A 23589-nucleotide genomic window follows, 5' to 3' on the forward strand; every position below is an offset into this window, starting at 1 on the left:
CACTCCTTATTCATTCGGCTACGTGAGCCGCCGGGCAAAGACTGAGTTCTCCATGACCTTTGGACACTCATTTAATCCACAGAAAGTGTGACGGGCAGCCAGCAGGCAGGGAAAACAGGCAAATGGCCTTCACAGGATGCAGTGAATGCTGCTTTCAGAGCCTTCATCCTGGTCCATAAGTTGAGGCGAGCATGGCGCCCGTCACCCCTAGAGCCTTCCAGCACCCAGTGTGGGGTGGCAGGCTCTTTTATCCTACAAAACGAAGCACTGGAGATTGTGGAACAACCGTGTGCTGGCAGTCACTTATCTGTCCCTACTGAGGCAAGCCCTTGCTGTGGTCTGCAGACCGAAAGCTGAACTCAGCCCCTGCCCTGACCCCTAGCCTGTGGCCTTCAGGGGCTCCTGCACTCCTAGATCTGCTTTTTTCTCATAACGCATTTCCATCTACCCAGACTGAGCGGAGATGCTCTGATGGGAAGGGGCCTGAGAAGAGACTGAGAGCAGCTGTATTGCAGGTACCGGGCCACTGCAGCACAGCTAAGGCTGATGACAGCTTTTCCGAGGGCATTGTCTTAGAAAGCAGCTCTTTGGAGGCTCCCTGATTCAAGGGGAAAGCTCTGCAACAGTCATCCTGGGAAGTTTCCATTTGAATTGCTGCAAAGAGCAGTTTTTCCATGATAAACAGATTGCTTCAGTCCCCCAGCAGCACTGGGGGTGGGGGGTCACCACCCTTCTCCCTCTGCAGCCTCTCCTGCACGGGGCCCTGAGTCATCTTCCACCCAAAGGCTTGGCCAGCGGCTGCACCATGGGAATGGGGATAGGCAAGACCTTGGCAGGATCCATGCCTGTGCCTGTTCCGGTTCTGGGAGAAGCCCTCCCACACCATGAGGGAAATTCAGGTCTAGTGCAGCTGATACAGCTTTCAGGTCAAACACTTGTTCAAAATTAAGAACCAGAGAAAACCCCTCCCCAACTGACTCTGACTGGTGTGCACAGAGCCAGAGCTTCCTCCAAGGTTCCCAGGGCACACTCAGGCTTTTTAATTTGTGAACTGGGGCTTTGACGTGCTGGTGGGGTTTAACACTTTGACTACATGGACAATGCTTACGGGAATCCCTGCATCCCCACCTGCCTTGCCCCTATATAGCCCAGGTATGCTTGTTCAAGGGTATGCTGTGAGGCTGCCCAGCACCTCACTTTTAACCTGAACCCCTCGAGCAGAATCCTAGCCTTGCCTGACCTTCAGAGGCACAATATTTTGGCACTGCTGCAGCCGCTGATTGTACGGCTGCTGCAGCCACCAGAGAGAAAACACTGCTTGTCTCCTCCCCAGGTCAGTATCTTGTGTCCTGACAAACTCCAAGTCAAACATCTAAGCAGTAGACATCAGCAAGGGATAGGAATCCAACTCTCTGTGCCTCTTTAATCCTATAGAATAATGCATACTATGAAGTGAAATCTGGATCTGGTCCAGCTCTCACTGAAGGCAATGACAGACCTCCCACTGATTTCAATAGGAGCAGGAGCAAGCTGGGGTTTTTAATCAGCGTGGTACTAGAAACAGTAATAGCTCGTCAAGCCCCAGCATTACCCATGCAGTGCAACGCAGCTAGAATACATTAGAATATGGTTGTGTGTGCCCATAAGACACATCTCATCTCAAATCACACTGATTTCACAACAACACGTGCTAATACCATGCGATAATCACCAGTGACTGCTTCCATTTAGGGTGAAATATTACCACTGCTGCACATCAATCGATACCTGAAGTAAAACTCTGCCAGCAGGTTTCCAAACCTCTGCTGCAGAAGAAGAGCACTGGGAAAGGCCCTGTACATGGGCATAACCTTATTAATGATTCAGCGTCAAGAATAGAAATAAGAGTTAAGTCTTCCATAAGCTGCTCAGCTCCACATTTGTGTTGTATACATCCTCAGGCAAAAGCGCAAATACGAACTCCGTGCATATCCTGTGACAAGGATAAGTAATATTTCAGGCCTAACTGTTTGCATATTCATCTGTACTTTCAAAGCAAAACACATCTTTGCCTTTTTTCTAGCTGCCACGAAAGAGGCACACAGCAAGGCTACGGGGAGAGCCCCGCATGGGAGAAGGGAACGTTACAATACTTCCAGCAGCACCACAGGCTGCAAGAAAGAGAAAGCTGTATTGTAGAAAGAAAATAAATTATTCCTTCTTGTGTGACAGCTCTGGCAACAACGGACTGCTGCCACCATCTTTTGGCCTGAGCTGTAGTTCAGGAAACAATAAAGTGGCATCCTGCCCTGGGCAATGGAATAGAAAGCAGAGGTCAGGAGCATAGATAAAATGGACCACTGGGGACAAGTGCAAGGCTGCAGATGGCTAATCCAGCTCTTCCCTGGTCATTATATTCACCCCTGCAGAGAGAAGTTCCCCAGGTGCAGCCCAGCATGGAGGCAGATGGACACGCATGGGTGCAGGGCAGCACTGATCCTGCCCAGGGTCCTCCACCCCACAGCAAGCACCCACCTGCCTTAAACAGACCACTGTGCTGCAGGACTGTTGGCAGCCTGAGTCCTGGGGAGGGTTATGGCTCCATGCAGAGGTAACAAGTCGAGCTGAGGAAAGCCGGGAGCAACAAACTTGGGACAAACCCTATCCAGGTCCCATTTTCCCAAGGTCAGCAGCATGCACAAGAGAAGAAGAGGGATCTACCTTGTTATCTTCAGGCATTGCTCAGCACTACTCTTTGCAACCTAGTCCCAAACTCCTCTATTTCTCTCAGCTGTGTGGCATTACCCAGCCTTCCCCAGTTTTGTAGTTTTTAACGAGGCACTCAGAGTCAAAAGCCCTTCCTAGTCACAGCTTTACTGCTTTGCTGTTTCTGAAGGTACTGGGCAAAATGGCAATAGCTGACTCCATAGAGTGAAGTGCCTGAATGAAAAACACCCCTGGGAGAATGAGACGTGTATAAGAAATTACCCTCTATTTCCAAAACCCCCAGTATGGGGTTGCAGTGCCCTTGGAGCGTAGGCACAAAAATGCCAGCATCCCCTCCACTGCGCCCATCGTTTCTAACAGAGCAAAGGTATTGCTTGCCCAGCCATCCAGCCCAGTGGCAGTAAAAGACATATTCAATGTAGGGGCCAATTAGCAGCTCTTACCTGGCCGGCTGCCAGTGAGATATATTTGGATATTTCTTGAGTGCCATGAAGCACCCAGAGAAGGGCAAGGGAAAGGTCTGGAGCATGGGGTTGCTGTGAGAGGCACATCTCCTGGCTCCGGCAGCACGCCGCAAGTCAGGGTTACAAAACATGAATACCCCGTGTCACATAGCGAGGGTCAGTGTCACTGGCTGCACTGGCTACGGTTACGCGACCAGAGTCCAGCAGAGTAATTTTGCCTCCAGCCCTGTGGAGCTCAGGAGTGGAATGAAGCACTGACTGGGCTCACCCCACCTCTGCCCCCTTCTGCCTGGGCATTCCCAGTCCTCTCCTTCCATCCTGAGCACGACACCAAATGTCTAAAGGGAAAAAAAGACTTGCTCAAGACCTGCTGCTTTTTCCATGATGAAGCAGCTAAAGCAGAAACAGCAATTATCTGGTTCAGTCTGGTGCTGCTGGCCTGGAACATGCCATGACAACGTGTTTCTTGTTTCAAAGCCTCTTTTGTACTAGGACACAGTTCAAGGCATCTTGCAATGCCTGCATTTGTAAACACGCGGCACTTGCAGCTACACGCTTTGCAGATGAAAGCCAGGGCAGAGCAGAAGGGCACTTCTCCCCGCCGAGGCCGTGTCACGGCCGGGGGAACGCTCCCCCTCAGCTTGGTGTCTGCAGGCGGACATGCTGATTCAGGGACTCGGGAGCCCTGGGGCTGCTTAACCGTGCGTGGTCCTCAAAAGTCACAGCACGTTCAGAAAAATGGAGTCCTGGAAAAAAAGAAAAAAAAAAAACAAGAAAGAAAAAAAAATCACAGCAAAAAATGTGCGTCACTGCAGATTATTTTAGGCCCTGGTCCATGCATAATGCAAATAAGCAGCTCCCGGGGTACATGCCTGCAAAAACCATCCAGTCCCATAGCGCTCAGATATAGGAGCTTTCCAAACAGGTGGTGAAAAGCTAAAATTATGTGTCTCCGTGTCCTCATCGGGGTTAGGAAGGGCCCTCGCTTTCAGGAAGGCTCTTATCCTACCTCCACAGGGCTGGTATAAAACGGGACCGAGATATTGAAAAATTCAAGAGCGTTTCCTTCCTTTTGAGGCAATCCTGCACCCATCCTAACCAAACCACACTTCTGCATCTCCCCAAACTCCTTTGATCTGCTCCGAACCGGGCTGCCTCCTCATACTCACTTTTCACGCACTCTGGCTATATTTTTTCGCTTTTTCTAAAACTCATTGTATCCTCCTTGCCTTACTTCAAGGAGTCGCTCGGGAAGCCCTATTTATGGGTTGAAATGCTGCTGAAAGAGTTATTGCCATGTTATTCAGCTGTTGTGCCAAGCCTGCATGGGGATCGGGTTTCTGCTGAAAGGGTGCCAGGCACGTCTTTTTCCAGGAACCAGCAGCCGTATTTAGCCTCCGGCTGCACATGAAAGACTGCAGTCGGAAACGTGACATTGTGTCAACATTTGAGGCAGGTCAGAGCTGGGTGAGACCATGAAAACAAGCCCAGGGAACTCAGCGCACCCCGCCAGCACTGCGAGCAGAGGCTGCCACGGCTTGGCACCATGCCGGGGGTCAGCCCCTCCATCACCGTCCTCCCTCGGACGCCCACCTTAGCCCCTTCTCCTCTTTGTACCGGGATGGAGCGTGCTGGCTCTGCCAGGTGGCCAATGCCGTGGTGGGTTGACAGTGGGGCATCCCTGCGGTGGGCAGAGGCAGGGCAAGGGGCTGCTCGAGGCACAGGCAGCCCCGGTGTGGGGGTCTGCAGGCAGGGCACCCCAACGCGGGGCTGCCACCGGCACAGCCCCTGCCCCACGCTGCCAGCCGGCGATGACCAAGAACTGTCGGACCCTGCTCTGCCCTACGGAACTCACCTGCCCTGCTGGCGCTGGCCCAGGGCGGCAAAGAAATCCCCAGCCCATAATTAGTCTTTGTTTCCTGTATAAACCTTATCTCCTTCACTTTTTTTTTTTTTAAGTTTTTTTTTCCTCCGTGCCTGAGGATCTGGAGCTTCTGTTGAGTCCTCCCACCACATGACACGGTGGGTCAGAAGATGGGAGACCAAAGGGTGACGAGAGCAGTGGAAATGAGCCAGAAATCCAGTCGTTAACGAGGCTGAAAATGCTGTTGCGCTGAGCACCAAATGCTGTCCCCAAATTGGGGTTACTTATAGTTGTCTTCAGCGAGATCAATATTTAGCCCTAATTAAAACAAACACAACATAAATGCCAGGAGGTATGGAGGCCCCAAATAAACTAATGCAAGCAGCACTGCATTTTTTTCTAGCATTACTTAAGCTAACATTACTGTAAGCTAACGCTAACTGTAGTCTAACAGCAGCCCCCGGGCACCTGCTCCTCCTTCAGCAGGGTCCCAGTGGCTGAGCTCTCCCAGTGGGTGTTTAGCCTCTCGCCATGTTTTGTGATTCATCTGCATTGTGAAAATCTTAAGTATTCCGCAGAAGTGGTCATGCCCCATCCATATGTAGGCAGCGCTGCTGGGAAATTGCGTCCTCCCACCCATCCATCACAGGCCAGAGCTGCGCTTTGCCCAACCCTGGTGAGAGGTTTGGGGTCAGGTCCATTCTGCACAGAGACCAGAAACCACGCATCACTGCTGGAGAGGCAGGGAAGGAGCCTGAGTTCAGATGCATACGATATCCCCTGAGCCTGTTTTGCAGCAGCATGAGTGGAGAGGGACCAGGCTGCTCATCACCACCTGCGGCACTGGCTAGAAGTCCCAAACCAGAACAGTCAAAGGAGAGCATGAGAGAAGTGCGGCAGCACGCAAGAGAGCGGCACGGGTTCATTCCTGGTAGAGGCAGGATTCAGCCCTTCCCAAGTGCCCAGCAGCAGCACGGTGCCCATCCCTTTCAAGTCAAACAAACCCACCATGGAGCCACCAAGGGCTTTCCCAGGAGAGGTAGTATGGGTGATGGAGGGCCAGGAGACACCCTATGTGTTGCATGGCCCTCAGCCCCTTGGGGAGGGTGCGCACCACCCCAGGGCTGGCCCATGGCACAGAAGCAGAGGCAGCAGTGTTGCAAGGCTCACGCAGGGCTGAGGGACGCTGGCAGAGCAACCCCACTGTCTGTAAAAAGCCCCTTTTTCCACCAGGCAATGGGCAAAGCCTGCAGAGAAGATGCATCCTCCACTCCCTGCTGAGCTGGGGGCAGATGAACCAAAAAGCCAGGCCTAGGGAGCACAAAGAAGAAAGCAGAAAAGCCAGCCAGGCTCTCCTGGCACTTTCTCTCCCATCAGGAAGGAGAAATATCTCCAAAGGTGCCAAGGCATTTAAATGAATACATATTCCTGGAGACACGGGTAATGGGACCCTGAGCTGCTGTTGGGCACCGATGGCTCAGGAGCTGTCAGGGGAGGGAGGAGAGCCCTGCTCTTCCCTGCGCACCATCGAATGCTGATCGGACCACATGGAATGACCCTGCTCAAATATTTAAAAGCACAGGAGGCAAACCCTTATCTTCCACAGGAAAAGAATTATTTTATTAAGTATTTTTAAACAACTACTTAACATTTACTCAAGATAAAAATATGTACAATATCCCACCTTGAAGAAGGCTCCAAAATATAAACACTGTACCTCTCCCTAGAGAAAAACAAAAATTCTTCTCTTCAAAAAAAAAGACAAGCCAGAAACAAGAATACATTCATATTTCTCACTTCTTTATGCTCAAGTAGTTATACAAATAATAAACATCTGAAACATTTTACCTCTTAATATACTTATATAATATATATATTTAACAGGATTTTACAAATAAAGGCAACAACTGTATACCAAAAAAAAAAAACCAACAATAAAATAAACGTTAGAACACAATCTGCAATCAAGCATAGTGCATCTCAACAGCTGGTGCAATGGGAGGGCAAAATGAAATCCATACAATGGTGTTTCTCGACACGAGTTCTCGAAACCAGTAAAAAAAATGAAACAGCACTGCATTTTGCAGCAAAGTTGTTTTTTTTAATTAAAAAAAAACCCAAACAAATTGGACATGATGTTCTGTGGAGAAAGACCTCTGCAGGTCTGGGATTTAATGGGACATGTGTCAACACCCTAACTCTCGTTCTTTAATACAGTAATGTGGGCCAGGGCTTGCCAAGGAGACTAAGGAATTCAGATGCTCAAACCCCGCTGGGATTAGACTCCTCTGAAAATCCCAGCCTTTTAATTTTTCAAAGGCACTGACAGGGGCACATTCAGCGGGCATCACGCTGTCGACTTCAGCTGAATTGCTCCTTCTTGCATGAAGCTCTCAACTCACCCCACGTTGGGAAGCGGCTGCTCACCGGCTGGGCCCTGCTGACAGGCCACTTAAAACCATTTTGATTTCCAATAGACTAGACCCGGCAAAAAGGTACAACAGCAGCGTGAGAGAGGCCTGGAGTCAGATGCAACAAGCAAAGTGATCCTTGGGATATTTTCTCCCCTACCCGGCCCAAACTAGCAGCTCAAGTTACAGGAAGGGGCACGTGTTAATTTATTTATTAGATGTATGCCATGTAAAGCTTTCAAGCAGCATCTACATTTTATTTCTTAAAAAAAAGTCTGTGTGTGTGTGTGTATATATATATATATATATATATCTCTCAGCAAAAGGTGTGGAGAGAAACCCGTCTTATGTCTACCCGACTGTGCATGACCAAGCAGTGACCGCTGCTCTGCTCGTCCTCCGCGTTCGGTGGCATTGCCACCACCACCGTGCTCCGGGCGGCTGCGCCGGTCACTCAGACACTGGCGACTGCTGGGGCATTAAATCAGTTTGACTCAAACTACCAGCAGTGGGGCCACTGCCTTAAAAGCCCTTACGAGAAGTACCATATTTTTATATTCACGACACTAAACTCAAATCTGCCTAATGGGAGTATTTTTTCACAGCTTTGCAATATAGTCACAGCTGACCAAGTCAACTGTTGTTCTGTAGATGCGGAGAGGGAAGAAGGTAATGGGTAAAGCAGAAAACCCATTTTTTTTTTCATGTTTTGGAAGTAGTTCTGAATCACTAACCTGGGCGCATCCTTCATCCTTCTCTTAAGCTACCTGACAAGTCAGAGAAAAGGGGAGTATTTAGCTTCCTACGTGCAATGAACTTTGTCCCCACACCTCAGTCCAGCCAATATAGAAAAGTGAAACAGTCTCAAACTAAACAAAAAAAAAAAAAAAAAAAAAGTCACACTGTGCTTAGTCTTTGGTTTCCAAGTTCAAAGGAGGAATCTGCTTCAAAGCTTGAAGCAGAGCCGAGGAGTCGATAGGGGAATGGGCCGGTATGGGAGAAGGGAGTCTCTGGGGCATCAGCAGAGGTGGGGAGATTTTATCGGGGTTCATGAACCCCGTAAGCGCTGCGGCAGAGGCTGGGAGGCTGGGGTACAAGACAGGTACGGACGCTGGGTACCAGCATTTCTCCAGCATGGGCAGATAGGCTGTGGCGGATGGTGGGATCAAATAGAAAGGCAGGCACAAGGGAGGCTGGTGAGCATGGGGGCCCAGGAAGCTGCTGGAAGAGCCCATCATGTCGCTGCCAAAAGGGACCTCATCCTCCGGCGACTCCAGCCTGCTCCTTTTGGCTGGTGGGTCCTCAGTCTCTTGCTTAATAGAGCTTATTCTCTCCTGGACAGCATAGTTGAGTTCAGTATCCTTTTTGAAATACTGCTGTTCAGATTTGGAGTCACTTTTCTCCAGCTCTCCCCCGTACCCACTGTCTGTGTCTGTGTCGCTGCCACTCTGCTCCCCACTGGAGTGAGCAAATGTCCTCTGGATCACAGGCACACAGTTTTTCCCATGTCCCTCTGCCGCTTTGGTCAAGGAGACGGGTTTCTCTTTTAAGTCCACCATTTTAGGAGGGAAGTCTCCAGACTTGCGGCCGGCTCCGCCCTGGAGCACCTCGGAGGCCATTCGGTGCAGATGGCTGACCAGCTGGGACGACTTCAGGTCCTTGCTGTTCTCATGCTTTGCCAGGTATTGCAGCATTTCCTTGGCACACATCTGGAAACCGGATCGAAACATTTCCTGGCTGGAATCAAGGTTTCTTGATGACAGGTCACCTGAGGAAACATTAACAGAAAGAAATTAAAAATTAACAATGTGCTAAATAGTTTCATTACCATCTTTAGAGGCAGACTGGAGGCGATATTAAACTTCGGTTAAAGCACAGCTGAAGATGTGAACTTGATGGTCAACTTGAATTTTGCATAAACGCAAAATGATTTCTGCATAAATGCACATTTTTATTTGAGCAGCCAACTGCCCACTTTTACATAGGAATTTCAAATTTATTTTTCAGTCCTGCATTTACTGTATATGCCAACTTCAACAGGTGCTGAAGTACGGAGCAAAGGAGCGCATCAAGCTAGTGACTTCTCTGGGAAACACCTCAGGGAAGGCAGAGTGCACCCCGCCCTTGACCTCCAGGCAGAGCGCTCACCAGCAGCTCTACCAACTTCAGGGGATCTTCGGCTTAAAGCTCTGTTGCACTCCCTGTGGCTGCCAGAGCAGCGGAAGGCTCTTCAGAAAAACTAAATTCTACTTTATCAGATTCATGTGAGTGCCACATGTGAAAATTGAAGGAGGAAGTACATGTAAAGCATGATAAGCCGATACACCAGGTTCCCTCTTTGCCTGCAGAACACAGGTTAACTACTTTATAAAAAGACCTAAAAAAGGTGTGTATAAAAAGCTCATTTATATGTATTTTCAGAAAAAAACCCAAACAAAACTAGGTTTGATACAAAATTCATGAACATGAATGGAAAGATTCGAATAGCTTTGGAGAGAATCTCACAGCAAACCTGGTCTTTAAATAAAACTACTTCAGATACAAGTTAATGTCAAAACAACTCCATAGGGCACTCTACATCGCCCCTATTGAGAAATACATCTTGTTTTTTCAAAATCTCATAAGCAAAGTGAGAGAAAACGACAAGGATTCCATGCAAGAACTCCTGCCTCCTCCCTTCTCAGGAACTAAGTGTCACAACTGCATTTCAAAGACTCCCAGACAAAGTCCATCAAGCGCACGCAGGTTCTCAGGCAATACGATCTGAATTCTCACCTGCTTGTAAACCATTCTGCAAAGCAATGATTTTCTGCTGCTGCTGCTCGATGAGATTGGTTAATGCTTTCACATGCTTCAAGGTAAGCTCGAGAACCACAGCCTTCTCCAAGTGACCTAGAGTCTGAAAGCAAAGGGACAGGTTGGCATCTGCCATGGGTTCGGCCACACACGCAGGAGCCTGATGGGGCTGCCAGCGTTTCCCAAATATCAGTTAAGGACAGACCAACGCAGTTTGGAGGCACGGCTTAAGGCACAGCCTTGATCCTGACCCTCACACGGCTATAAGCGATAAAATTCCATGAACATAAGTTAAAAAACAGGCTGTAGAAAGGCTATCACGGAATCCTACGGGTATTTTCAGACCAGCCGCACAGCTCAAAGAGAAGCATCCTATTTATCCGCTCTGCCGCACCGTGCCCCGAGCCCGGGGTCGCCCGGCCAAGGGCTCCCGCAGCGCCCGAGGGCTCCGGGTACAGCTTGGGATGCGCCTGCAGGCAGCCCCGGGCGTGCGGCCACCGCGGGGCGCGGGGCACAAAGCGGGGAGAGGGAAAAAAACCCGCCAATCCCCGCGGGAACGGCAGGCGAAGCCCCGGCGGCGGCAGAGCCCCGGCTCCGTCCAGCCCCGCACGTACCGTCAGCTTGAGATGCTCGGGCAGCAGGTCCTTCAGCTGGGCGATGCACTCGTTAATCCTGTCGCGCCTCTTCTTCTCTATCAGCCTGTGAGGCAACTTGTAGGTCTCCTGCAAAGCCGGGGGGAGCGCGTTAGGGGCTCCCCGCTTCTCCCGGCCCCTCCATCCCGGGATGCCGGCGGCTGCCCCGTCCCAGCATCCCGCAGGGAAACTTCCATTCCCCACAGCTCCCCCCTCCCCAATTTACCTTATTATCCTCGCTCCTCTTTAACCCCCTCCTGGGCTTGTAAACTTGGTACATGTGCGCGAAGTCCAGCCTGCACGGGCGAAAGGAAAGCGGCGGAATTAACCCCTGCGGCCGTGCCCTCCCCCGGGGGCCCCGCGGCGGGGTCGCTGCTCCCCCCTTACCCCGGCAGGTCGCCGTTCTCCAGGGCGGACAGCTTGCCCAGGCAGCCGGGCGGCGGCTGGCGCTCCATGGCCGTGCGGGGAGCGGAGCGGCCGGGGCGCTCAGCCGCTCATGCCGTGGCCGCGCGGGCTGAGGAGCGGCGGGGCGGCGGCGGCCCGGGTTAAATGCGGGCGAGTGGGTGGACGGGAGCGACGTGCGCTACCCTGTGACTGCCGGCACGTCTGGCGGCCGCCGGGGCGGGACCGCCGCCCGCACCCCCCCTCCCGCTCCGCTCCCTCCCCATCACATGAGCCTCACGTGTCGGCAGCGCCGCCGCCGCCGCGCAACGTGCAGGGGAGGCGGGTCCCGGCGGGGGGGCACGTGTGCGCCGCCGGGATCCCCCGGGTGGGATGGGGACAGTGATCTCGGGGCGGGGGGGAGGGGGAAGCGCTTGTGTGTCCTGCCGGGATGCCCGCGGGTGGGATGGGGTCATCGATCCCGGAGCGCACGTGTGTCCCGCCGGCATCCCCCTCGGGTGGGATAGGATCATGCCAAGGGGGGACAGCGCACGTGTGTCCCTCCCGGTTCCCCCCGCTCCGGCAGGGATGGGGTCGGTGTTCTGCCCGGGATGCCCTCCCCCTGGGTGGGGGTCATTGATCGCAGGGAGGGCAGCGCACGTGTCTCCTGCCGGGATTTCCCCCCCCAGTGCCCAGCGGGATGGGGACATTGATCCCGGAGCGCACGTGTGTCCCGCCGGCATTCCCCTCGGGTGGGATGGATCATTGATCCCAAGGGGGGGCAGCACACGTGTGTCGCGCCGGGATCCCCCGCCGCATGTCGGATGACTTTCATAGAACTTTAATAGAATCGCTAAGTTGGAAAAGATTTCTGAGATCATCGAGCCCAACCGCACCCGTCCACCGCTAAATCGTATCCCTTCGTAGAACTACAGAATCATAGAGTGGTTTGGGTTGGAAGGGATCTTAAAAGATCATCCAGTTCCAGCCCCCCTTCCCCTCCTCCCCCCTCGTCCCTGCCACGGCACGGCCACCTCCCACTGGATCAGGTTGCTCAAAGCCTCACCCAGCTTCCAGGGATGGGGCAGCCACAGCTTCCCTGGGCAGCCTGTGCCAGGGCCTCACCACTATCATCGTGAAGAATTTCTTCCTGATGTCTAATCTAAATCTCCCCCTTTCCAATTTAAAGCCATTATAACAAAACGAAGCACAGTTTCCCTGATTCATAGAATCATCCAACCATACCTGTCCCCTACTAAGTCGCATCCCGAGCACCTCATCTACCCATCTTTTAAACACCTCCAGGGATGGGGACTCAACTACCTCCCCAGGAAGTCTGTTCCAGTGCTTGATAACCCTTTTGGTGAAGAAATTTTTCTCTATGTCCAAACTGAACCTCCCCTGGTGCAACTTGAGGCCATTCCCTCTTGTCCTATCACCTGTCACCTGGGAGAAGAGACTGGATGGAGCTGGTGTTCCCAGCGGGAGGACAGGGAGAGTACGCCCTGGATGCGGGATGGGCTGGAGTGCTTTTCCTGCTGCAGTGTCCTACCAATCCCCCAAATCCCACTCCAGCACCAGAACACACATAGGCACACGTCCCAGTTAAATCTGCAGCCTCCCAGCGTGGGAAACACAACAAAATAACCGAGAGTTGCTATGAAATGCATAGGCAAATGCCAGTATCACGCAGGGGTTGAGGATGTTTCGTGCTTCTGCAAAGCATCTGCAATTCTTGGATGCCAGCTGTTGCAAAACGCTGAACACGACTGTAATGGTGTGTACCTGCCAAAGCAAACCTCCCCTCCTGAAGGGCTATGGTCATTTTCCCTGCTGACTGTTGAACAAGTAGAGGCAAGCTCATCAGATAAAAAGCGCATTTACCAAGATAAGGTAATAGCAGAACTCCAGCACAGAGCCTCTGCTATCGCCCTGGTCCGCTCCATGTCGGGAGGAATCTGAGGTCAGGAGGTATTACGTGAGAGCACAAAGACATTTTATACGGGAGATGGAGACAGGCCTTTTAAGGCTCACTGCCAGCTGAAGGTGCGTGTCGTTACCAAGAGGAATCCTAAGGGAAGTCAGAGCCTAGCAGAAATCTGCTAGCCATAAATGTAAGGTCTGTGAAAAACAACAACCTCTTTACAAGGTCCCAGCTGCATCCCCAGCATAAACAACGCAGCTCTGTATCACTGACACGGAGTTCCCAAAAAGCAGATGCTTAGGTTGTCCCACTCAATCTGCTCTTCTCAGTATTTTGTGTCTGAGCCTGCATTACTGGCATTTATGGCCACGATCTGTTCACCAATCCTGAGGGTCATCTGTGATGCTGCAGACCCAGCCCACCACAGAGGAGAAGGCTTACGGGCTGAAAATGAAGCACTGAGTATGAATGGGGCAGGATCACAACTCCGGACTGTGGACTTCTCAAAGCAGAGACTGTTTCCCATACAGGCACTGAACAAACTCAGCAATAACCATCAGAAAAAAAATGGAAGTGATGTGTTTGTCCCTTCCTGCAATTTAGGGGAAAGTAACTAGCATAAATAAATGGGTACTGAATCAGATGGCTTATTCTTTCTCTGCCCTGAAGACCCAAGCTGTTATTTTCCAAACAAAGAAGAGGGAAAATACACAGAATTTTTAATTTGTCCTATTACTGACCCTATGTCCAAAGAAACAGAAATAATTAGAGTTTGCTGCAGCTGATTGCTAATGAAAAATGAGGTTTGGGGACAACCTGCTCTGCATTTTAAGTTCAGACTCCAAGTGTACGTGGACAGTTTCATGCCCATGAATTGTCTGACTCCTGCACGCTCTTTCAGATATTCGGTACATTCCTGCAGTGGGTGGTGAGCTACAAATCAGGGTCAGAGGTAATCCCCAATTATTTAGCCCTTTTACTGTTCTCATGCTTGCCAAACAATTCTCCATATCAGGATTTACTCATGACCTTAAGGGACGTTGCCAAGGATTTAGGAGTCCCCCTAAAAAGAGGATCCAAATGAAGCTATTACATTCTTGGGCATCAAGTTAGATTGCTGGAGAGTTGAGTTACATTTTCCTGGGGATCAGTTTTCATAAGCTAGGGCTGATGCAATCATCAATTTGCTTTCTCGATTTTGTTTGCGGAATTATTTCTACGTGAAGGGTTTCTTTACAACGTATAATTAAGGCAGTAGCAAAATGTTTAAAAAGGCTTAATTTTCTAAAGCCATTTGTCAAGCAGCAGGTCTCCTGAAGGCGTGTTTCAGAAGAGCTGAGAGTCACAGGACAGCGGCAGCTCGTGTCCAAGAGGGATTTGCAGTTATTTACAGACGCAGTGAAAGGCGAGGGTTTGGGAGTTGATTTGAAAGTGCACTGAAGGCGGCTGGGGGAGTGAGCTCCTTACCCTGCCCCTCTCCTGCACATCTTCCCTTCAGTTTGGGGTGAAACGATCCGAAATTCCCCAGCACCGAAGTCTGATCAGAGTCTATGTGGGCAGCACTGGGAGTTAACAGATGGGTTGTGGATTCAAGCTTACGATAAGGTTACCGAGGGTGGTTTTGTTTTAAAATGTCTCTTACTTAATATATCCATGAAGGCCAGGCATGTGCCTGTGGCCTGTAATGAAATCGCTGACTCTCCCTCTCTCTCATTTCCAGCAATCTTGGTTCAGGTTACTGGCACCGGAGGTGAAAGAACAGCCATGGCTTGGCCCTGCAGCCCAGACTGGATGCTGAGGTTGCACCGTGCGGGACGCACGGCATGGACACAGCTAGCCCTCAAGGCTTCGGTAATTAATACTCATTACTGTTTGCAGAGGAAAAGTTTCTGTGGGAGACAAACTGTCTCTAAGAGACCGAGGGAGTGGGGTGCACTCTTTTCCCAGCCTGCACTCAATAAATGTGGCAGCTCTTCTTTCTAGACAGGCAGATCTCCAGCTGCGGCAGCAGCCTCTGGGGTGGACATACAGGTCCTCAGAGGGCAGCAGGGTGCTGCCAGCTAAGCAGGACAGCACCCCCATCCAACACTCACCACCTTACTGCACCTGAGGGCTGCCGTACTGCAGTCAATATAGGACGTGTCGAGCCAGGAGTGCTCAGCATCAACAGCTCCCAGGAGACCTGCACATCTAATTTCCCAACCATACTGTCTAAGGTACGTGTAGGAGAGCCTACGCCCATCAGCCGAAGGCAGGATCCCGAAAGGGGCACTGTGGGACTTAACAGTGTAGGCTCTGAGGAGCAGATTCCCACCCACCAGGGCTCTGCCTTGTCCTTCTGGCAGCCTGCAGGTAGTTGCAAAAGCTTGAATTTAGTGTGAAGTCTGGTGGTTTCAGCTGCGTGTGGGTATGACTCACTATCTCAGTAGCACAGCTGGCCACGCTCGCTGCCACGATGAAAGGCATCGTCCACACATCAGAATAAGTCGAGATTTAATATTGCGAATATGTGCACTGATTGCTCCTTACTTACATTGGTTTAGGCTACCACGGACTCTGCTTGGATAAAACACTGGGAAAACCTAGCAAGAGCTGTTGTCTCTGCAGAGTCCTGGGCAAGTGAAGGGCCCTCCCTCAGGCACTACCCTGGATTGCTGCCGGGCACGTGAGAGCTGTGGGTATGACGCTGGCACCATTCAAGTGAAACTTGCCTGAGGACTATTCAGATGAAAGCCATTCCCCTCTTTGAACGGAGATGTTTGCCAGCACCCAATGCAACAGTGGGAGGAATATGTAGGTGGAAACTATTTGGAAGTGGCAAAATTTGTGGACATTACTATTCATAATAAGAGACTTTAGCCCACTTTGATACTCTGTTTAATAAAACATGCTGGCTTCCACGTGACATCCTGCCCTGCCTCGCACTGCCAGCCAAACCCAGGCAGCCAAGGAGCTCACGCGGTTTAACCAGTTCCCCGCCGGCTGGTTGCACCATCTCGTGAGAAAGAACTCCAGGTGTGCACACCCATGCACACCCCTCTAGCTGTGTTCTGGGGTGCAGCCTCTCCCGCACTGCCGGCTGACCCTGCCAGCATGAGCAGAGCTCCGAACGTCTGTCTGCACATGGTGTAAGAGCAATTTCCAGGGTGATGTCACTGCTGCTGTGCCTGGGCTGTGCAGCCTCTGCAGAGCGCAGGTGGGGCAGGGCATAGTGAGGGGTTACCCACCCCATTTGCAGACAGCAGAGAGCCAGCTGTGGGCAGGACAGCAGGACTGTCAACCCATCCTGCTCAAGAGCAGGAGTTGCTTCTCCTCCCAAGTGACAGAGTCGTCTGGTGGATGCTTTGCACAATGGTATCTGATCACATTCCTCCTTCTGCCTAACATCAAACAGTGAGTCAGCGATGAAGCCTCATCAGATGTCTCTCTGCTTCAGCTTTCATATCTGAAAAGCAGAAAGGATGGTGCTCTGCAAGTATGCAAAGCACAGAAAGTAGGGTGCCTTTACATCTATGACTTAGAAAATACCACACCTTTTCACTCACTGCAGCATTATTTATTTTTTGCTGGCATCCACATATCCCAGCAGGAACCATTACCACTGGGGATCATAGTCTAGGGAGATTTTGTTCTTTCCGGGGGATGCAGGTAACAACAGCTACAGGGCCAAACTACATCCGAGTCAAATATTAACCTAAAAAGTATTCTGAATTTGCTAAATGGATTTAAAAAATTAGACATGCCACCTAAAAATAATAATAAAAGAAAGCCAGCATGGGCAAAAGAAGAGACTGGGAACACATTCCTCCTACAGTTCACGTCAGGACATATACAAGTTAAACCTTGGCCTCTGAACCTGAGCCTGTTGGACAAGGTCTGTGCGATCTGCGTGTTCACGGCATATAAGGCAACTGTTGATCAGTTCAGGGGGACTTGGTTCAAAACCATAAATATCATTAACAGTAGCAAAGTCTGTCACAGCTTGTGTCGGAGGTGAAGAGCTCAGCAGTTCGGCGTGGGAAGCTGGCTGGGGCAAAACCTGGCAGGCAGCTCAAGCAGTGCTGTGGGAGGGGGCACACAGGGAACTTGGGCGAACTTCTGCAGGGACACCATCAGCTCCCCTGGCTGGAGATAAAGGAGAATAAGCCTCTACTGTGGACTTGCTTAGCTCAGCCTGGCCTTTGTAGGCTTGTGTGATTGTATGGGATCAAGCAGCTGCTTGTGAAGGAGAGGGATGCCCCAAGTACTGGCTGAGGGCTGCTGTTGTCCTGATTAACCGGGGGCTGATTAAGGTGTGCGGATGGCCAACTATGTTGGAAGAGGAAATTGGCACTCTAGCTTGCTGAGATTTAATGAACATTTTACTCCTTTGAATAAATGGAACACAAAGAAAACACATGCGGTAAGGGTAATGCAGGTGTATGGGCTCCTTCCTAACAGGCCAGACAAACCATACACTTGAGATTGTTTCCTAGTCATGCAGACCTAAAAAACGCTTGGATGTGAATATCATTAAGCTCTGGGGTAGTCTGGAGCAGCCGTGGGAGAATGTAACCAGTCATTTTCTAAATAAGAAGCCAAACTTCTGAATCCAGATCAACCTCCTCCCAAACTCCCAGCCTGATCCCATGTGCATCACAAGCCAGATGTGGACTGGGCATTACTCCTGCTGCAAATTCAGCTGAAATAAGCACAAATAGGAATTAAACAGAACAGGAAATATTCACGGTGGATTTGTGCCTAATCAAGATTACACACAGTTTTGCTGACTGCGTTCCTCCAGTGCAGAACAGGATCACTCCACACTGCGCGGCAGCCCTGATGCCATGCTGCAGTCAGGCTTCTCACCCACACATCACCTGGAGGGGAATGTGCCCATATTTACGTAGAAAATACAGCCCACCGGGACAGAGAAGAAGGCAAAGTGCACCCAAGGCATCCTTACGAGAAGTACTAGTTGACAGGAATGTCTCTCACAGTGCCCTTCCCTCTGTATCAGAAGTGATCTGGCTGAGAAGTCCTGGAGCAAACCACAACTGAGGGTGTTGCTGTCTTCCCCAAATACTTTCTCTAATGAGGTTTTTAAATAGTTTTGCCCCGCCTACACTGGCAGCCAGAGCACTTTCATCTCCAGGTGAATGGGAACTGAGGTGGGACTCTGCTGTCTGCTGGGAAGGATCATTTCCATATTGCAGCCGAGGCGGCGAGGCTGGCAGGCAAAACCCGCACGGTGTCAGGGAAGTGCTCGTTCTCTTCTGGGAGATGCCTCCCGATCGTGGTGCAAATATTAACCACGTGCATCAGTGTTTGAAATGCAAAGGGCTCTCTAGCAGTGTTGGTTTGTAGGAGAGGAGGCGCATTTTGGTTACACCTTCACGCCGATGAGAACTGTGCATCAGCCACAGGTAGCTGCTGTGAAAATGAGGTTTATTAACAGGACTCAATTTGTTGCAACCTGTACCTACGGAACTCTGAGTAACCACACACCTTTCATTCTTAGGTGGCAAAGATCATGTCTATCCTCGAGGTTTTTTGGTGGGTGTGGAAGTACTTTTCACGTAAATAAATGCCTCTCGCCCCCTTCTCCTCCCCTGCACTGGCTGCTGGCGAAGCAGCACTGCCATGAAGCCTCAGAGACGGGCACTCGCCCACCCTCTTGCAGCTGAAGAGGAATCTGAGACTTGCCTTGTACCCCCGTGGGTTCGTCTCCCACGGGGACGCTTGAGTATGTACAGCGTTGGCCTCACACAACCACTTTGTGGGGCTGAGTACGGGATAAAGGACTGGGATGTCAGATGATGCTCCGAGTGTTTTTTTCTAAGGCAAAAAGTAATAATTTCATCACAAAATATTCACATGGGCTATATCCCAATAATTAGAGGAAATATAAATGGCCACACAAGCTCATTACAACTGTCCCTTCCGATTTTATAAATTGCACGTCCTTATAATGAAAATACAGTCCCAGCTCCAAAGAGCTACAAACATCTGCAGCTGCTGCCCAGATGTGGTTGCCCAGAGCCTCTGCAAAGGTTTCAGGGGAAAACCCCCATCTGCCTCGCACGTAATGCCAAAACAGAGGACAGAGGTTTCGTTTTATAAATCTCAACCGAGGAGACATTAAGTGCCTTTGATCTCCAGATATAAAAATGATCTTTTGATTTAAGATTATGAAAATGAATAACCATCTGCTAAGAAACAGCTACGGACCCACGTTTTATTGAGGCCATATGGTGTCCAGGGTTTCTACGTATGAATTCAATTAGCTGCCTGTGTCTGCGTCAGTAATTCTGTATCCACCCAGTCATGTTTTTGGAACAAATATTATAATATTCCCATGGATCCTCCAGACAGTGGGAGGTGTTTCCTTCACTGTGAAGCTTTTGGGAAGTGATGACTTCGTCTCATTTTCTTCTTACCCTACTCTGCATTTCTAGCCCCTCGCTTCTCAAAGCTTGCAGCTTTCCCTGGGATCTCTGAGCCAGCTGTGGCACTGAGCAAAGACGTCTCTGACTCCAGTTTGCCTGTCGGAGTTCACGTTTTGGCTTTCCCTGTCATGCTTCATGGGGAACCACTCCTGTCTACCTCTTCTATATTGGTACAGAGTTTGTGTGCTTCTGAAATGATAAACCATTTCTAACCTAAGCCAGATCTACTCCAGCCTCCTTTCCATGGTGCTTACCAGGGGTTTACTAAGGGTTCAGCTCTGCTGAAAACATCTATTGCCACTGACTTGCACTGTGGAAAGGTGGCATGATGTAAAGATACCATCCTTTTAATAGGGTGCAGAAGGGTGGAAATGACCAGTTTCCTGACTGGCCACAAGTCCCAGCAGATGGATGGCTTCCCTCCTGAGAAACCAGGCTATGTTCAACTCAATTAGCTACTATGATGTTTCAAATCTAAGAATCTGGAAGTCCCTTTTCTTTTTTTTTTTTTTTTTCAAATTTAAGGTGTGGCTCAGCGTCACATGCTGCACTCAGCCAGCAGCTGCATATTTGCACTGATTTGCCTCTTTGCAGTGCTGGAAGTGGGAAAAATCCTGTTTCGGGAGCAGGCTGGGCAGAAGCCCCAAGAGCAGCAGGTTGTAATTAGGGACTGGAAGGGCTTTGCTTGCAGACCACACCTCCCTCTGCATCCTGATAATGCATTTGCACAAGAGACAGCCTTGAAAAATGCTCCTGAGCAGAAAGAATCCTTAGTAAAGGGATGGTATTTGTTGTTTGCTCATGACTTTTTAGGGAGGAGATGGGGTTGTCAAGATAAATTGCTATTTATGGGTACTTCTTGAAAGATTTTCCTGTTACCCTCCTCTACCTGTGCACATACTAATGCAGCATAGACATTGCAGGGTTTAGCTTAGGCTAAGAGAAATCAGCTTTTGTAGAGCCCTGCATTATGCTAGAACAACACAGACCAGAGATTATCACAGGAACTCGCACTCAGACCAGGGCTATCTCATCCCACAAGGACTCACTTGGCAGAGACACCACCCTGAATCCCCCAGCCCCTAGGCCTGGCCCTGATCTGCTGTCCCTCATCCTCCTGTCTTGGGAGCACAGCCAGCCATTCTTTCTTTGTAGCAAACTGCTTCTTCTCAGGGCTGACAAGGCTCCTTTACAACTGCCACAGGCTCAGTGTTGCTGCCACCCAGACCTTGCCTGGAGCACCACACGGCAGTCCCAGTGACCCGCAGGGCTCCTGCACTGGCTGTTCCTCATCAACTTCAATGTCTGTTGTGGGTGTCTGACCATCGCCAAGCTGCCATCACAGACTGGGCACAGAGTCTGGAATCAGGGCCTGCCAGCCTGGCTTGTATCTGGGTTTTATTTACTGTATCTTTATTTACTTTAATCTTATGTCTTACAGTCTCTCTCTACTACAGCTGCTGGGAAGGACCAGCCAGCTGAAACATCCTGACATCCTTTACATCTGTAAAACACGGCCTTAGCACCTATCTGAATGCTGGACCAGAACCCTTCGGACTGTCCTCTTTCCTCTGTTACACTGAGAACATTTCAGCCAGAATGATATATTTAAATCCGTGTCCCGCACTGCCCTGCTCTCCAGGATGGCACTGTCATACAGCAGCCACCCTGAACTGCCCATCGTACCATCTCTTGCTTCAGGGGTTTCTCACCAATGATCTGCGTTTGACTCTGTTTAAAGAATGGCTTTACTTTATCAGTATGTGGTCACATTCCTTCGGTCTTATGTCATTGCTGGAAATAGCTGCTTTCATAGAGTCTCACTAAGTTCCTTACAGACACTGCTGGAGGGTCATTCTCGTCCCTGCCTTTCCTGGGGACCAGTCATAGAATCAATGGTCCATCAGGGCACGCTGTGGCTGCTATGCCCGTGTGGGAGCAACACCGAGTACATGGAAGATTAATTGGGACTAGGATAAAACATGAAGCTGGTACCAAGCGTATTAGAATAAACATTATTAAAAAGAGTAGGTGTTCCGAGCTAGACACACAGGATGACGAATCTTGAATGTATGAGAAGGCCAGGCTGGGAATAAGTGGATTGGAGATAAGACTGAAAACAGTCACAAGAGTGTGGAATAGACAAAACCAAAAACATCCTGTTTGTCTGAAGCTTGGAAAACCGAAGAGCTGCATAAAGATCTGTCTGAATGAGAGAAGCCAGAAGTAGTAGTACTTTCTTAATTTGACTCCTGTATGCCATGCTGATTAAAGGAATATGCTTAGAGAAGACTACGAGGTCTGTGTCTCCCTCACCACTGCAGCCTGGGAAACGTAGAGGGGCACCTTTCCAGTCTGGCTCTGCTCATCGTTCTGCAGAGCGATAATTACAGACCTATTACAAAATTGGAGAATTCTGAGCCTAGCAACACATAGCAAAACCACTGATTTCCGAAGATTTCTCTTTTTTAAAATAAAACATAAGTCCTTTGCCAGATAGGTTTCACAAAGAAGAACTCTGAAGAAGCAGTCATGAGGAAAGAGCAGCAGAGTGAAGGGATGAGAAAATGGAGCACGTTCTCATTAGGGAGCAACACATTTAATAATTACTTGAAGAAGCAAGGGGGATGGCAGGGCTCATTTCATTCTGGATCCCACAGTGACTGCAAGCTTGCTTGCGTGCAGCCGCTATAGGTCTGGAATATAATTTCACAGCTCTGTCTAAACCAAACATGTCTTGCCTCTTCCTTCCCAGGAACCCTCAGGAACCTTTAGCTGATCTAACATGCCACTTGGATTTTTTTTTTTTTTTTTTTAATTCTCCTCAGTGCTGAACGGCTTTTTAAAGCAGTTACTGCTCAAATACAGGATTTCAGGCAGCAATTTCAAATTTGACACCCATCAACATAGATCAGTCAACCTTACACTGTAGTCATCACTCCAGATCCTTAAGCCTCTGTTGACAAAACTCACATAAGCATCCCCATGATGCTATTACCAGATGTTCTGGTTTCCATCCTCCTAGTTTGTCTTATTCAAGGGACCCATGAAAGACCCTCTGATCTGCTGGCAGGTCCTTCAGGACTCTCTTACTGCAACCCATGACAGCCCAGGCAAGCGGCAGGTTTTAGGCTCCCAAACCTCAATGCAGAACCTTCCAGAAATGCTAAATCCACCACCCCGCTTCCCTTTGCCATCACACATCACTAACATCACCCATTTCAAACTGTTTTGAGGAAGGTTAATTGGCTGGTTGAAGCCAAAGTTGTGACTAATATTTTGGGGGAAAGTACTTTATGTCAAAACAAGTGAATAGTAAGTGGAGATGTGTGGAGGTAGGGTGGGGCTTTTTTTGTGCCGAATTTCCCTTTTCCCTAAAGGGAGAACCCAAGCTGCCTTATTTCTTAATGTAGAATGAGACAGAGAAGGAAAACTTCCTTCTTTACTTCTTTTAGATCCTCGCATTTCTAGAAAGCCACTGAATCACACCTTTATGACATGTTGTCATGGAAATGGGCCCCCTTGGCCAGCCCACCAGATAGGTTTCATAGCTGTTGAAGCCAAAAAAAAATCCCCTTGCGTTCATCCTGCCTGACCCCTGCGTAGCGCAGGCTGTAACCGCGATTGCACTACAGCAATCTCTTTTTCTCATTGCTCCTCCCTGCAGCAAGAGGCTGCAGGTTTCAGGCTTTCCAAGATTTCCTCCAGCCAGAGCAAGGTGTGCAAGCAGGCACAAAGGGAACCTGTAAGAAAAATCAGTGGAGTCCAGGCCTGGGGGCAACTGATGCACCCAGCAGACAGCTGCAACAGGTTCATTCCCCATGAGCTACAAAGACAACGAGCCAGAGTCAAGTATGTTATACGGAAACATTTGGGTCCTGTGACTTTGTAAGTGAAATAAAACCAATTATTTTTAGTCATTTAGAACAGGCAAAGGACTCAGCCCTCATAACTACTTTGCTTCCAAAAGTTATTCAAGCCCT

At 49.9% G+C, this 23589-nt stretch overlaps 1 protein-coding gene across 1 annotated transcript; it reads right to left on the minus strand.

The window, feature by feature from the left end:
* Positions 1-7711: 7711 nt before the first annotated feature.
* On the minus strand, positions 7712-11499 carry BHLHE40 (basic helix-loop-helix family member e40). Its single transcript, XM_054077017.1, has 5 exons — positions 11261-11499; positions 11100-11169; positions 10856-10963; positions 10221-10344; positions 7712-9213 (listed from the first exon to the last, which is right to left on the minus strand). Exons 1-5 carry the CDS (start codon positions 11326-11328, stop codon positions 8354-8356), a joined length of 1230 nt encoding a protein of 409 aa, XP_053932992.1. The 5' UTR covers positions 11329-11499; the 3' UTR covers positions 7712-8353.
* Between the last annotated feature and the right edge of the window lie 12090 nt (positions 11500-23589).

Source organism: Cuculus canorus, chromosome 11 (genome assembly GCF_017976375.1).
Source record: "Cuculus canorus isolate bCucCan1 chromosome 11, bCucCan1.pri, whole genome shotgun sequence".
NCBI lineage: Eukaryota > Metazoa > Chordata > Aves > Cuculiformes > Cuculidae > Cuculus > Cuculus canorus.

Bases quoted from the DNA above. Each gene is read 5' to 3' on its own strand.
- BHLHE40 (XM_054077017.1), bottom strand. From the start codon at position 11,328: ATGGAGCGCCAGCCGCCGCCCGGCTGCCTGGGCAAGCTGTCCGCCCTG. The intron at 10,964-11,099 runs GTAAATTGGGGA...CCGGCTTTGCAG, and splicing joins AGAGGAGCGAGGATAATAAG to GAGACCTACAAGTTGCCTCA. The intron at 10,345-10,855 runs GTACGTGCGGGG...CTTTGCTTTCAG, and splicing joins CCGAGCATCTCAAGCTGACG to ACTCTAGGTCACTTGGAGAA.